Here is a 13,085-nt window from a genome sequence, read left to right as displayed (position 1 = left end):
GTGAAAGGGGTATTTCCAGAATGGACATATTTCACCTATTCACAGGATAGATAATAATTGTCTGATCGCTGGGGGCCCTACTGTTGGCAGCCCCACCGATCACTAGAACGGGGGTCCCAAATCCACCGTTCCTCCTCACTATACCCCCTGCAGAGAGGAGGCGCTTGAATGGAGTGGAGGACGGTCATGCACACTGCCACTCCATTTAAACTCTATGGGACTGATGGAAATAGTCAAGCACTGTACTCGGCTGTCTCCATCAGTCCCATAGACTTTGAATGGAGCGGCACCGAGCATGCTCATCTACTGCTACATTCAAAGTTCTTACTTTGGTTGTGCAGTGAGGAGAAAAGGGGGGTGGGGGACCTCTGTTCGATTGATCGATGCGGTCCCAGCAGTGGGCCCCCCCAAGGATCAGATACTTATCATGGAAAGCAGATGGAGTGCTATATTCTTGGTGGTTAGGGGTGTAGTGCTTTCATCCAGCACCAGAAGGGGTCCCATTCTAATTTATTCTATGGGGCCCTTTCACTTCTGCGTACGACTAAAAACGGTTGAATATATTTTTACATTCTGACAGGACAACAAAAACAAAGCCCTTTAACTGTTTTACTATATTTTAGACCTAACATGAGGCACTGGATGCAATTTATAGCTTATGCAATGATAAGGTTACATGCGTATCCGATTGTTTTTTTTATAAGAGGGGCATAAATACACAATATCATGATTGTATAGTTGTTGTGTGTAATAAATATTTATTGTGTGCATTTGGTATATATTTCAAAATTCTATTTTTTTTCTGGTGTATCAATTATTGAATATTACAACTAATAAAAATATATATAAATGAAACCTTGCTAGAAATGACTAAAGTCAATCCTGCTAGAAATAAGAAGTAGACGTCGGCTGATGTTCGGAAATTTACAGGAATCAGCAGTTGCCTTATCTAAATCCCAATGATGTTGGTTCTACAAACCAATATAAAAAAGTATACAATTTATTTATACATCATTTTCAGTGATCTGGCCGGATGACCACATTGTAAAAATAAGAGATGTAATAATAAAATTATTATAATTTTTGTGTAAATTGTGTAATAGTTATTGTGTGTATTTTTATTCCATGCAGCAAAAACGATACACTATACTCATGCCACATAGTACCCACATTATACTGCCATATCTTATTACAGTGCCCAGTTTACGCTGCCAGACAATTCACAAATGACAGCATCATACTAAGTTCTAATTACATTGGCATATAGTATGCACATTAAAGTGCAACAGAGTGCGCAAATGTTGTCATACAGTGCCAGGATAGTGCCATAAAGTGCAAACATACATGCCACAAACTCTTAGGGTGCACTCTTACAGACAGCCAGGTCCAAGTTAAGCCATCACTGACTCATCCAGGGTAGCGCTCCTGTAATATGGCATCTTATGGAGCATGGTATGACATAAAAACCTCCATATACCCCTGTATGAAATCGGAAACGATGGAAGAACAGTTTCCGCTTCTAGACGTCCCAAATGCTGGCGCCACCAGGATGCCTGGATGCCCAATATCCAGATATCAAAGATTCTGTCTCAGCAAACGCCGCAGGTAAGTGCATTGCTGGGGCCCTCAGGTGAGCATCAGTAGCAGGCAATCTATGGGGTATCTGTGGCAAAACCTTTTTGGGGGCATTTGTTGAAGGCATTCACTATCACACCACACTATTTGCTGGTGGCACATTATTATGGAGGCATCCGTGGCTAGCATACCTTATGGGGGTATACGTGTTAGGAACTTTGTTATAAGGGCATCTGTGCCTTATTCGCCATGAAAATTGTATCTCTTCTTCCACAAAGGCTGCAGTCACTTGCAACTTTTCTCACAATAGGGAACAATTGAAGGCCTGTTGTGATTTTACTATGCTTCACGTGTGGCTTTATATCATATTTGCAACTTTTGAGAAGGGGGATTCTGAAAAGCGCTGTATGGAGCAGTTCACGGAGCAAAATATTTCTCTTATGCCCCCTGATTTATATAGGACAAGCCCACAACCTACAGCATTGAATCACATATAGTGCATATGACGCCCCTTAATCAAACCCCAAAATTACTACAGACCCCAAGCGAGGTTCCCTAAATTTATACAGGTCCCACCAAAATAGACCTGACTCCAAAATAAATACAGACCCAAAACAAGACCCATATCTCCCAACTGTCAAGTATCGCAAAGAGGGACAACCAATGCGGCACGCATAGCCACGCCTCTAATCCCACCCATACACACCGGTTCAGCCCACGCAGTATCATGCTCCCATAGTGCCTCCCACACAGTGTAATTACAAATAGCTGCCCTCACACAGTATAATGCCCTCTAGCTGCCACCATACAGTATAATGCCCCCATAGATGCACCCATACAGTATACAGCCAACACAGATGCCCCCATACAGTATAATGTCCACAGATGCCCCTATGCAGTATAATTCCCAAACAAATTCCCCCATACAGCATATTGCCCCCATAGCTGTCCCCATACAGTATAAAGCCCCCATAGCTGTCCCCATACAGTATAAAGCCCCCATAGCTGCCCCCATACAGTGTAATGCCCAAACATGTGCCCCCATACAGTATAATGCCCCATACAGTATAATGCCCCATAGCTGCCCCCATACAGTATAATGCCCCATAGCTGCCCCAATACAGCATAATGCACCATACCTGCCCTTATACAGTATAATGCTCCCATAGCTGTCCCCATACAGTATAAAGCCCCCATAGCTGCCCCCATACAGTGTAATACCCACATGTGCCCCCATACAGTATAATGCCCCATAGCTGCCCCCATACAGTATAATGTCCCATAGCTGCCCACATACAGTATAATGCCCAATAGCTGCCCCAATACATAATAATGCACCATACCTGCCCTTATACAGTATAATGCACCACAGCTGCCCCATAAAGTATAATGCCCCCACAGCTGCCCCATACAGCATAATGCCCCTACAGCTGCCCCCATAAAGTATAATGCCCAAATAGCTGCCCCCATACAGTATAATGCCCCCATAGCTGCCCTCATACAGTATAATGCCCCGTTAGCTGCCACCATACAGTATAATGCCCCCTTAGCTGCCACCATACAGTATAATGCCCACACAGATACCTAAAGTATAATGCCCCATAGTTTCCCCCATATAGTATAATGCCCCATAGATACCTCCATACGGAATAATGCCCCATAGCTGCCCCCATACAGCATAATGCCCCATAGCTGCCCCATACAGTATAATGCCCCATAGCTGCCCTTCTACAGTATAATGTCCCATAGCAGCCCCCATAAAGTATAATGCCCCCACTGATGCCCCATACAAGATAATGCCCCTATAGCTGCCCCATACAGTATAATGCCCCTATACAGTATAATGCCGCCATAGCTACCCTTATACAGTATAATTCCCCATAGCTGCCCCATACAGTATAATGCCCCCACAGCTGCCCCATACAGTATAATGCCCCATTAGCTGCCCCCATACAGTATAATGCCACCTTAGCTGCCTTCATACAGTATAATGCCCCCTTAGCTGCCACTAGTGCCAGTGCCCACATATAAAGTGCCAGTGACCAGGCAGATAGTGCCACACACAGTCCCCTGTACATTGTGCCCTTATATAGTGCGACAGCCACCCCCTCAGTAAACAAACCTACCCCCTAGATAGCGCCATTGGGTTTCCCTCTGGGAGCGGAATCAGTAGCCAGAGCTTCGGTCATGTTGTGGCCGGGGATTCCCACTTCAGGAGGAGCCCGACATCACATTCCATATATGGATAGTAACGTCAGGGGCTACCGCAGACAAGGTGTCGGGGAGTGAGGTCTGCAGGAATGGGAAAGGTGAGTATTTTGTCAGGACGTGAGGCACTTGGGAGATTTGCCTGCTCTTCTGGGAGTAAGGGAGTCTCAGCTTTTTTTGGGAGGCTCATTTTATATTGCCATGGAGTCCAATGGGAAGGGGGGCAGTTTGCTGACACTGTTTTATTGCGGGCACTCTGCTGGTACTGGAGGCACTATGGCTGTCATCATGAAGTGGCCAGTACTTGTGGGCAGTGTTTACATGGAATTTACCATGAAAATAATTCTTATAACTAGACATGTGCAAAAGAAAAGTGGAGAAGTTGCCCATAGCAACCAATCAGATTTCACCTTTCATTTTGCGGAGGTCTTTTGGAAAAAGAAAGCAGACACTTGATTGGTTGCCAAGCAGGGGCAACTACACCACTTACCCTTCGCACCAGTTTCGAAAAATCTCCCCTTTTATAAACTTGGAGCAAAATAATAATAATTACAAATTAATTTCACAAAATATTTCCAGATGTTCAGCACACAGCAGCCCTGTCATCAGCTGTACAAGGACCTGTCAAGACTCCTTCCATAGGCTGAAACAAAGCCTGAGTTCATTGTTTACTTGCAATAAAGTTTATTTAAGATATGCCGCCGCAGCGTCTTCAGAATAGAACGTTACTAACCAATACCATTAAAGCTTACAGCATGACGTCACGTAACCGGAAATGAACCCCGGAAGTGACACTCTAGGTATCTTACAGTCGCGGAAGTGACGTTTTAGCTATCGCTATAGTGACTCGGAAGCTACAGGAGCTGGAAGAGATGGAGGCTCCGGAGGTTGGACGCTCCGGTGAAGAAGAGGAGGACTTCCATGACTGCCCCGAGGAGCTTGTGGACTCGAACGGGTTGTTAGAGGAGACGGAAATTGTACCGGAGGGAGAGGAGACTGCAGTGCCGGATGAGGAGACGGTAGAAGTTTCTGGAAGCGAGTCAGAGAATGGCGAAGCTGTATGCGCTGAGGAGGAAGAAGCTGTACCTGTCGGAGAAGATGTGGAGCTGGATGAGAAGACACTGCTTGAGATGGAGAAGGACCTTACCGAGGAGGAGAGAGAGGTGACTAGGGGGATGAGGGAACCCCCCAGGAGAATGAATGAGTAACAAGGGGTCAGTGATGGATGGGGAAGACTAGGATTAGTATGGCAGGTTGACAACCCCTTTTCCTATTGGGGCATGTTGATGTAATCCATGAATTGAATGATCGGTTATCCATTAGAATGGCTGCTATGTAACAATACAACTCTGTAGTAGGAAATGTCTAGTTGGGCTGTTGCAGCCACCCCTGGAAACATCAGCCGTTTAACACCGATCCCAGGAGCTGGACCCGCAGATAGGCTGCCATATTAACCCCTTCGAGCACAACGTCCTAAATGTATGGTGTGGGGATTGGTTTAGGAGCTGCACCTCTGCCGTCAGCAGCTGTAACATACCGTACAACTTAACCCTATTACACCCGCCGAGACATCGTTGATCGGCGCTCGTTTGCTCCTGTCACACGGAGCTATGAATGGGGATGAGCGGTCGTTACTCCGATCGCTCGTCCCTATACCTTATTATCATGTCGGCAGCGCGTCTCTGTTTACACAGGGAGATGTCCCGCCTACAATGATAATATTTTACTTTTTAAAAAATATACGACCAGCAGATGATCGAGCGTTTGCTCGTTCATCTGATCGCTTCCCTGATTACACACGGCAATTATTGGCAACGAGCATTATAAGAACGCTTGTCTGCCCGATAATCGCCCAGTGTAACACCCCCTTTGCACCCTACTGCAACGACCGTGATCAAAGATAACTGATCCTGGCTGTTTAACCCTATAGATGCCACAGTCCATACCAACCGGGGCACCCAAGTAGTTTTTAAACGGGAAGCCCCCGCAAATCGACTGCAGGTCGCGGTGTCTGGCACGGGCCTGATGAAGTCCCTTAGTTCTGCCATGTTGGTGAGCCTGTTATATAGGCGAGGTCTATCGGTACAACATGGCAGGTATAATGCACTACAATACAGAAGTAATGCAGTGTGTTATGTAAGAGCATGTTCATGTCCTCTAGTGGGACTAAAAATTGTAAAAAGGTAAATAAACGTGTTTTATGATGGAAAAAAATATCCCCAAAACAAGGAGACGTTGGTATTGCTGCAATCGTAACGATGAAAACGTCAACTTGTCCTTATAAACCTATAAAGCCGCGTCAACATAAAAATAAAGTTATTGAATTCCGCGACACAAACAAATTATTAAAATAAAAAGTGTTTTTAGCGTGCAAATTTATCGTATATAAATTTGGTATCGCAGTAATTGTAACAAGCTACAAAATAAAGTTAATGTAATGTTTAGCGCACGAACAAATGGCATCAAAACAAATCTCAAAAAGAATGGAGGAATTGCATTTTTTTTTCTATTTCTCACCCCAAAAAAATATATATATTTTTTTTTTAAAGTTATTTATTACATTATATGTAATCAGAAATGGTGACAAAAAAAATAAAACTGGTCCTGCAAAAAAACAAGCTCCATATAGGGCTACGTCAATGGAAAAAAATGTGACATTTGGAATGCGGTGATTAAAAAAAGCAAAAATTGCTGTTTCCTTTGTTGTGCCACAAAACACATGTATCCCCGATCTACAGGATAAGGCGAACTGGAAACCGAATGTCCCCCGAAGTGCTCCATGAGAAGCATGGGACTTGTGGGTTCTGTCCGGCAGCTCCATAAAAATAAATGGAGCGCTGGTGCGCATGCGTGACCGGCGCTCCATTCATTTCTATGGAGCTGCTGGACAAACACGCCGAGCACAGAACCCGGAAGTCCCATGCTTTTCATGGGGGACCCTGTTCTCTTTATCGCTGGGGGTCCCAGCGGTCAGATCCTATATCTTGTCGATCGGGGATACATGTGTTTTGTGGCACAACCCCTTTAAAGAAGACCTGTCCAAAAATAATATGCTGATATATTAATGGGTAGATAGCGCTATTTCAGACAGAGCTGCCTTAATCAGGGGAGTTGTAGGAAAACACCGGGGAAGCCAGGATCACGTAACCAGGAAGTTTGGACCTGACTTCTGCAAGGAGTCGGCTCACTTGCTTACTGAACGCATGTCTTAATTCTAAATTATATATATATTTTTTTAATGACCTGTATTTAGAAGATAAGTGAACAAGCGAGAGAACAGCAGGGATCGCGCATGTGCGTTCCTGGCTGTATAACCAAACAGCCCAATACACGGCAAGTCACTAGTGACATGTCGTATATGAGGCGGAAACTCTTAACAGCTTGACCACGTGATAAGTAGACGACTAGTAAAAACAGCGGGCAAAGAGTGACGTCACCAGTCATGTGCCCTATGGCAGCATCAGGAGACGGAGCCAATATCGATACAGTAAGTGCATTACAAATGTAATAACATTCCGAGGTTAAAAGCGCTGACACATAAGTTTTATCTCAGAAAACCCCTCTAAAGGCCCTATTACACTGGCTGGTTACATTGGTGATCGGCGCTCGTTTCCTCCCGTCACAAGGAGCTATGGATGGAGACGAGCGCTTGTTACTCCAATCACTCGTCCCCATACATTATCATGTCGGCGTCTCGTCTGTAAACAGGCATGTGCTGCCAACAACGATAATATTTAACTTTTTAAAACTATGCAATCAACCAATGAACGATGGTTTGCCCGATAATTCCCCAGTGTAATAAAACCCCCTTTAATGGGTTTTCTGGCAATTTTTTTAAATGCATTATTTTCTTTTCTTTTTTGTAATTAGACACTTTTCTTCGCTGCTATTCTTAGAATCTGTTCACTACCTGCACTCCTTTTCTTTTTCCTGTATCTGGCCGGTCTTGCATCCCGGCGTGCGCGACCGTGAAACGAAAAAAAAAAATTCAGCGCAGTGAGTGTCTCGCTATGCAATGCTGAATCAATGTTTTCAGCCTCTCCGCATCTAACAGAGGTGCGGTCACGTGATTCAGTGACCACACGCAGAGAAAGTTGTTGGGCGGCTAAAAAAAATAATCAAGGGGAAGGAGGATGGAGAATAGACACCGAGGGGGAGGAAAAATTAGTGGAGAATGTCCCACTAGCGCGACGTAACTAAGTGACTGTGTCAATATTGTCAGGGATCATTACCATGTATATTGTTTGAAAAATATTATCCTTTTATATATATGTATATTACACAAAGAGATTGGATTCATGGAGCACAAAGAGCAAGCATAACACGCCTATGGAAGACACCGCCCCCTGGAATGCAAAGAGGAGTGTGCAGAAGAATGTACAGGAGAAGTTACAGCTGAGGAGCCAATGGGACTTAAGCAAGTCCCACATCTCTAGGGAGGGGCATGTGTCTTTTCTCTGTGTGTTTCTTTGTTCTGAATAAAGGGCAGTTCTCCTCTTGTCTGATGGAGGGAAAGATGTCTACCAACATTTGTCTGTGTGGTGTACTTCTTTCCAGGCATGCCTTCAGCTTTCAATTTACAGAGGTGGTTATTCGGTGTGAAATAACAGGGGAAAGGAAGATACCCTGAAATACGGACCTGACAATATCACTGCTCATGATGAGCCTGTCAGAAGAAAAAAAACACTTGCGTGCAAAGCAGATCTTCCGGCCGGGCAGAGGTGGTGTCAATAGAAAGTCAAGCTTACATATTTAATACAGACTATATATTAGCAAATTTATTAAATTTGTAGGTAAGAGTATTACTATAAAAGTTCTCCCTGGAAAACCCCTTTAAAGGTTCAAACTAGTAGTTTTCTGACTGATTGTAGTAGAGATAAGACAACACTGATACCAGGCTGTCCTGTGCTATGACCTGATAATATTATCCATTTTGGTTACAGGAGAGGAAAAAGGAAAGCACTCATTTAAAAGAAGAAGGAAATGAGCTCTTCAAGAAAGAAAGTAAGTGCCATTGTCCTTTTATTGTAAGGCTTTGTTCACACGGAGGAAAATTCACACAGATTTTTTTCCCATATGAAAAATCCGCCTTGTGAATTTAGTCTTGGGTCTATGTGCCAGCCATCTATCCGGAGACGTTAAAGGGATTGCCACAACTGGACAACCCCCTTTCAGAAGGCATCCACCCTGGTGATTCGCTAGAGAGCCCAATTTCAAATACCCACATAGAGAGTTGGGAGGAATACACGTTGATGGCCTATCCTTAGCATAGTCCATCAATGTGTGATTGGTTACGTCAGACCCTAGACCCTTATTGATCAGCAGAATGAAGGGGATGTGGCGTGCGCTGGAGTTCAGCGGTCCTTTGACTGTTTTTCTAGGCATATCCTTACATGCCAGTTTGGCCCATTTCATTGAAAAATAAACTTTTAATTTAAAGCGGACATGCCACATCCTCTGACAAATAAAACCAGCTGGATAGTTTACCAGCCACTGCAGCACTGACCGTAGGCTGGTCTTCTCTTTCCTACTGTCCGTCCGCGTTCCCCTGCAATCGGTCCTGTTCGTTTCAGTGACCTGTAAGAATAGACTGCCAAGTTACTCTTACAGGTCACTGAAACAAACAGGACCGTTTGCAGGGGAACGAGGACGGACAGTAGGAAAGAGAAGACCAGCGGCTGGTAAGCCATCGTGCTGGTTTTATATGTCAGAGGATCTGGCAGGTCTTTGTTAAGATGGTTTCCAACCCGTAACAATTAGCTCCTAAATACAAAAATGTAATATACTTACCGTTCAAGTTCCATATCACGGACCTCTTCTTTACAGCAGTTTTACCCGATCTTATTTAGTATTTTATTCTTCTGCCTTTTCCTCAGATTACGTTGAAGCTGAAGACATTTACTCTCAGGCACTTCTGAAATGTCCGGCCTATTACCATAAAGAAAGATCTATTCTATATTCTAACCGAGCGGCTGCCAGATTAAAACAGGTAAACGTTACCGTATGAATGGAAATGCCAGTTGATGTGAAAGAGGTTCTCCGAGTATCCTCCGAATATCTAATCAGTTGGGGTTGGAATCTCGGCACTCCCGACGATCAGCTGTTTGAAGAGGCCGCAGTGCTCCGGCGAGGGCTTCTCCTTCATTTCTTACACCGCTCTGTACTGTACTATGCTGACACATTCGTAGTGGCGGATCACAGTATTGCAGCTTTCCCCCATTCATCTAGCGGACATTTATGAAGTATCCTGTAAATATGCCATAAATCTCAGAGATGGGAATACCCCTTTAATTAAATCTTAAATATAGACAGGATAAAACTAGACGAGACTTGCAGAAACTGTGCTAAATTTATCACAGTGGCGCACGCTGTATCATACATTTAGCGCATCTTTCTGGACATGTTAGACAATTTTCTCTTCCCTTTGGCTACAAAGCGTCTATTGCTGCTCTGGAGGAACTGGCACGTCTGAACTCCACACATAGTCAATTGATTTCACCATGTAATGCTTCATTTCTCCTGTGGTGGCGCTGTGCGTCAATTTAGCATTTTCCCCTGGGTATTACAGCGATCCCTGGGGATCCCAGCAGCAGGAACACCCTGTAGTCAGCTTATTTTTGGAGGATCCTCCTAATCTGGGGGCTAAACGTATAATTGAGGGCCTTTTACACCGGCCGGTGCAGCGAGTGCCGATCAACGAGACATCATTGATCGGCGCTCGTTTGCGCCTGTCACACGGAGCTAGGGATGGGGACGAGCGGTGGTTACTTCGATCGCTCGTCCCCATACATTATCATCATGTCGGCAGCGTGTCTCCCTGTTTACACACCAAGATGTGCTGCCAACAACGATAATATTTTTTTTTAAACTATACGATCGTTCATCTGCTGATCGCTGCCCTGGGCAATTATATTCACTCTTTGTTGCCCGATAATCTCCCAGTGTAAAACCTTTGTTCCAGTGTAACCTGCGCTCACTGTATTTCACAGGACAAGATGGAGCCTGCAATAACAGACTGTACAAAAGGTATGTAGGCTCTATTTTTATATACACCCCTCCGCCCTTATCTCATAATGAAGATAATTAAGATTACTGTCCGATCTTTATTGTTCACAGCAATCGAATTAAATCCTGATTATATTCGCGCCTTACTGAGGAGGGCTGAACTATACGAGAAGACTGATAAGCTTGATGAGGCTCTGGCAGATTACCAATCAGTCCTGGAAAAAGACTTGTCATGTCGCCAAGCCAAAGAGGCATGCATGGTGAGGAGAAAAATAACATATAGTGAAAGTGATGTCCGCCACCGATGTCGCCGTGGCAGCAGTACTTGTAGAAAGACATGACACCTATTCTTTATTTAGAAATGCCAAACGTGGGCATAAAACATCCTAGAGGGGTTTTCCAGTCCTACAAAATTTGATGGCTTATCCTCCGGATAGGGAATCGATACCTGATCAGTGGGGTCTGACTCCCGGCATCCCTGCGGTTTAGCTGTTTTGAAGGGGCCGCAATGGGAGAAGGCTGTAAGGCCTGATTCACAGGAGCGTATTTGACGGCCGTGTTACGGATGTTAAAACAACGGCTGTCATACGAACCTATGTAATTCAATGGGACTATTCAGACATGCGTTGTTTTTCACGCAGCGTGTGTCCGCTGCGTGATGCTTACTGCATGTCCTATTTTTGTGCGTTGTTGAGCACCACGCGGCCCATTGAAATCAATGGGTGCATGAAAACCACAGACAGCACACCGACGCACCAGTTGCTAAAGAAATTATGAGGGGGAAAAAAAAACACCTCCTTCAGAAGTAAAAAAAAAAAGCATGACACACGGATGCCACACAGAATTGCAACGCAGCAAAAAGACTGCTTTTTTTGCGGACGCAAAACGGAAACGCTTGTGTGAACCTAGCCCTACAACGTACGAGGGTTGCGGCCCCCTCAAAACAGCTGATCAGCAGGGGTGCTGGAAGTCTGACTCCCACCGATCAGGTATTGATGGCCTATCTTGAGGATATGCCGTTGATTTCTTAGGAATGGAAAACCCCTTTAAGCGTTTTAAACCCGAAAAAGACTTATCCATTGGCTGTATCTGGTATTGCTGCTCGACCTCATTCACTTACACTGGTGGCATTATATGCTGCCTCTCTTAAATTGAGTTCCCATTTACAGCTTTTTTTTTTTTTTCTATAACTCCCATAGACGTCATTGGAGAGAGCCGAGCGCAACGGCAGCCACCTCACCATTGATTTCAATGGTAAATTTGGCTGCTTTAACGTGGAAAAACGGGGATCATGGGAAGCCTGTTTTCCCGATAGATGAGTCACAGGTGGAACCCCGACCCGTCCTGTGGATATGACCTTTAATGCTCAAGATCGGAATAACTCAGAAATCAGAAGTGAGTGAAGATTTTCTGTAGTGAAATTTACTTATGTTTTTTTTTTTAAAGCGTTTGCCCCGGCAGATTGAAGAAAGAAATGAGAGATTAAAGGAGGAAATGATTAGTAAGTAAAGCGCACACCGATTCTGCGCCATGAACAGCACGTCCCTCTCAGCAGACAAAATCTTACATTGTGGTTTCTTATTTTCAGGTAAATTAAAGGATTTGGGAAACTTGGTCCTTAAGCCTTTTGGGCTTTCCACACAGAACTTCCAAGTCAACCAGGACGCCACGACCGGCTCATATTCTATCAACTTTGTTCAGAATCAAAACAATAACACATGATCTGTATCCTGCGGATTTTTACACGGTCAGAATAGACTCGAGTCCCCTGTGCTGCTCCCGAGGATATTATCAGATAACGCCACCGCATTCATTATTTGTTTTTATTGAATTTATCCTAGAAGTCCTCTAAAATGAAGGCTCCCACCCCTCTCAGTAATACATATACGTTTTTATTTTTTCATTTTACCACCGCTGTATCATTTTGTACCTGGCTGTGATTTGGGAAGAGTATCGGGGGCAAGTAGCAGTCAGTATCTCACCATGTTTGTCCTTTCTGTGTGTACGGACCATTCGGATCTATATAAATTATTTAAGAAATCCTGTTTGATCGATTTTATAATGGAATTGTTAAACCTATTGAGGACGAGTTTTGCAGCCAGATCCAGAATGAAACTAAACGTCACCTCCTAAGGCTGGGTTCACACGAGCATGTTCGGTCAGTAATGGACGGAATGTATTTCGGCCGCAAGTCCCGGACCGGACACATTGCAGGGAGCCGGGCTCCTAGCATCATAGTTATGTACGACGCTAGGAGTCCCTGCCTCGCCGCGGGACAACTATCCTGTACTGTAATC

General features: G+C 44.5%; 1 protein-coding gene across 1 annotated transcript; it reads left to right on the top strand.

The window, feature by feature from the left end:
- The first annotated feature begins 4,558 nt into the window (after positions 1–4,558).
- TTC1 (tetratricopeptide repeat domain 1) lies at positions 4,559–12,828 on the top strand. The gene is made up of 7 exons (XM_075859872.1): positions 4,559–4,946; positions 8,727–8,787; positions 9,660–9,772; positions 10,773–10,809; positions 10,900–11,048; positions 12,235–12,289; positions 12,377–12,828. Exons 1-7 carry the CDS (start codon positions 4,656–4,658, stop codon positions 12,508–12,510), a joined length of 840 nt encoding a protein of 279 aa, XP_075715987.1. The 5' UTR covers positions 4,559–4,655; the 3' UTR covers positions 12,511–12,828.
- Positions 12,829–13,085: the final 257 nt, after the last annotated feature.

The sequence above is a fragment of the Rhinoderma darwinii genome, chromosome 3 (assembly GCF_050947455.1).
Source record: "Rhinoderma darwinii isolate aRhiDar2 chromosome 3, aRhiDar2.hap1, whole genome shotgun sequence".
Lineage (NCBI taxonomy): Eukaryota > Metazoa > Chordata > Amphibia > Anura > Rhinodermatidae > Rhinoderma > Rhinoderma darwinii.
This window is presented reverse-complemented; position numbering and strand designations above follow the sequence as displayed.

Excerpts from the sequence above, each read along its gene's own strand:
- TTC1 (XM_075859872.1), top strand. The coding sequence starts at position 4,656 with ATGGAGGCTCCGGAGGTTGGACGCTCCGGTGAAGAAGAGGAGGACTTC. Across the intron at positions 4,947-8,726 it reads TTACCGAGGAGGAGAGAGAG|GAGAGGAAAAAGGAAAGCAC; the intron begins GTGACTAGGGGG and ends TTTTGGTTACAG. Across the intron at positions 11,049-12,234 it reads AAGCCAAAGAGGCATGCATG|CGTTTGCCCCGGCAGATTGA; the intron begins GTGAGGAGAAAA and ends TTTTTTTTAAAG.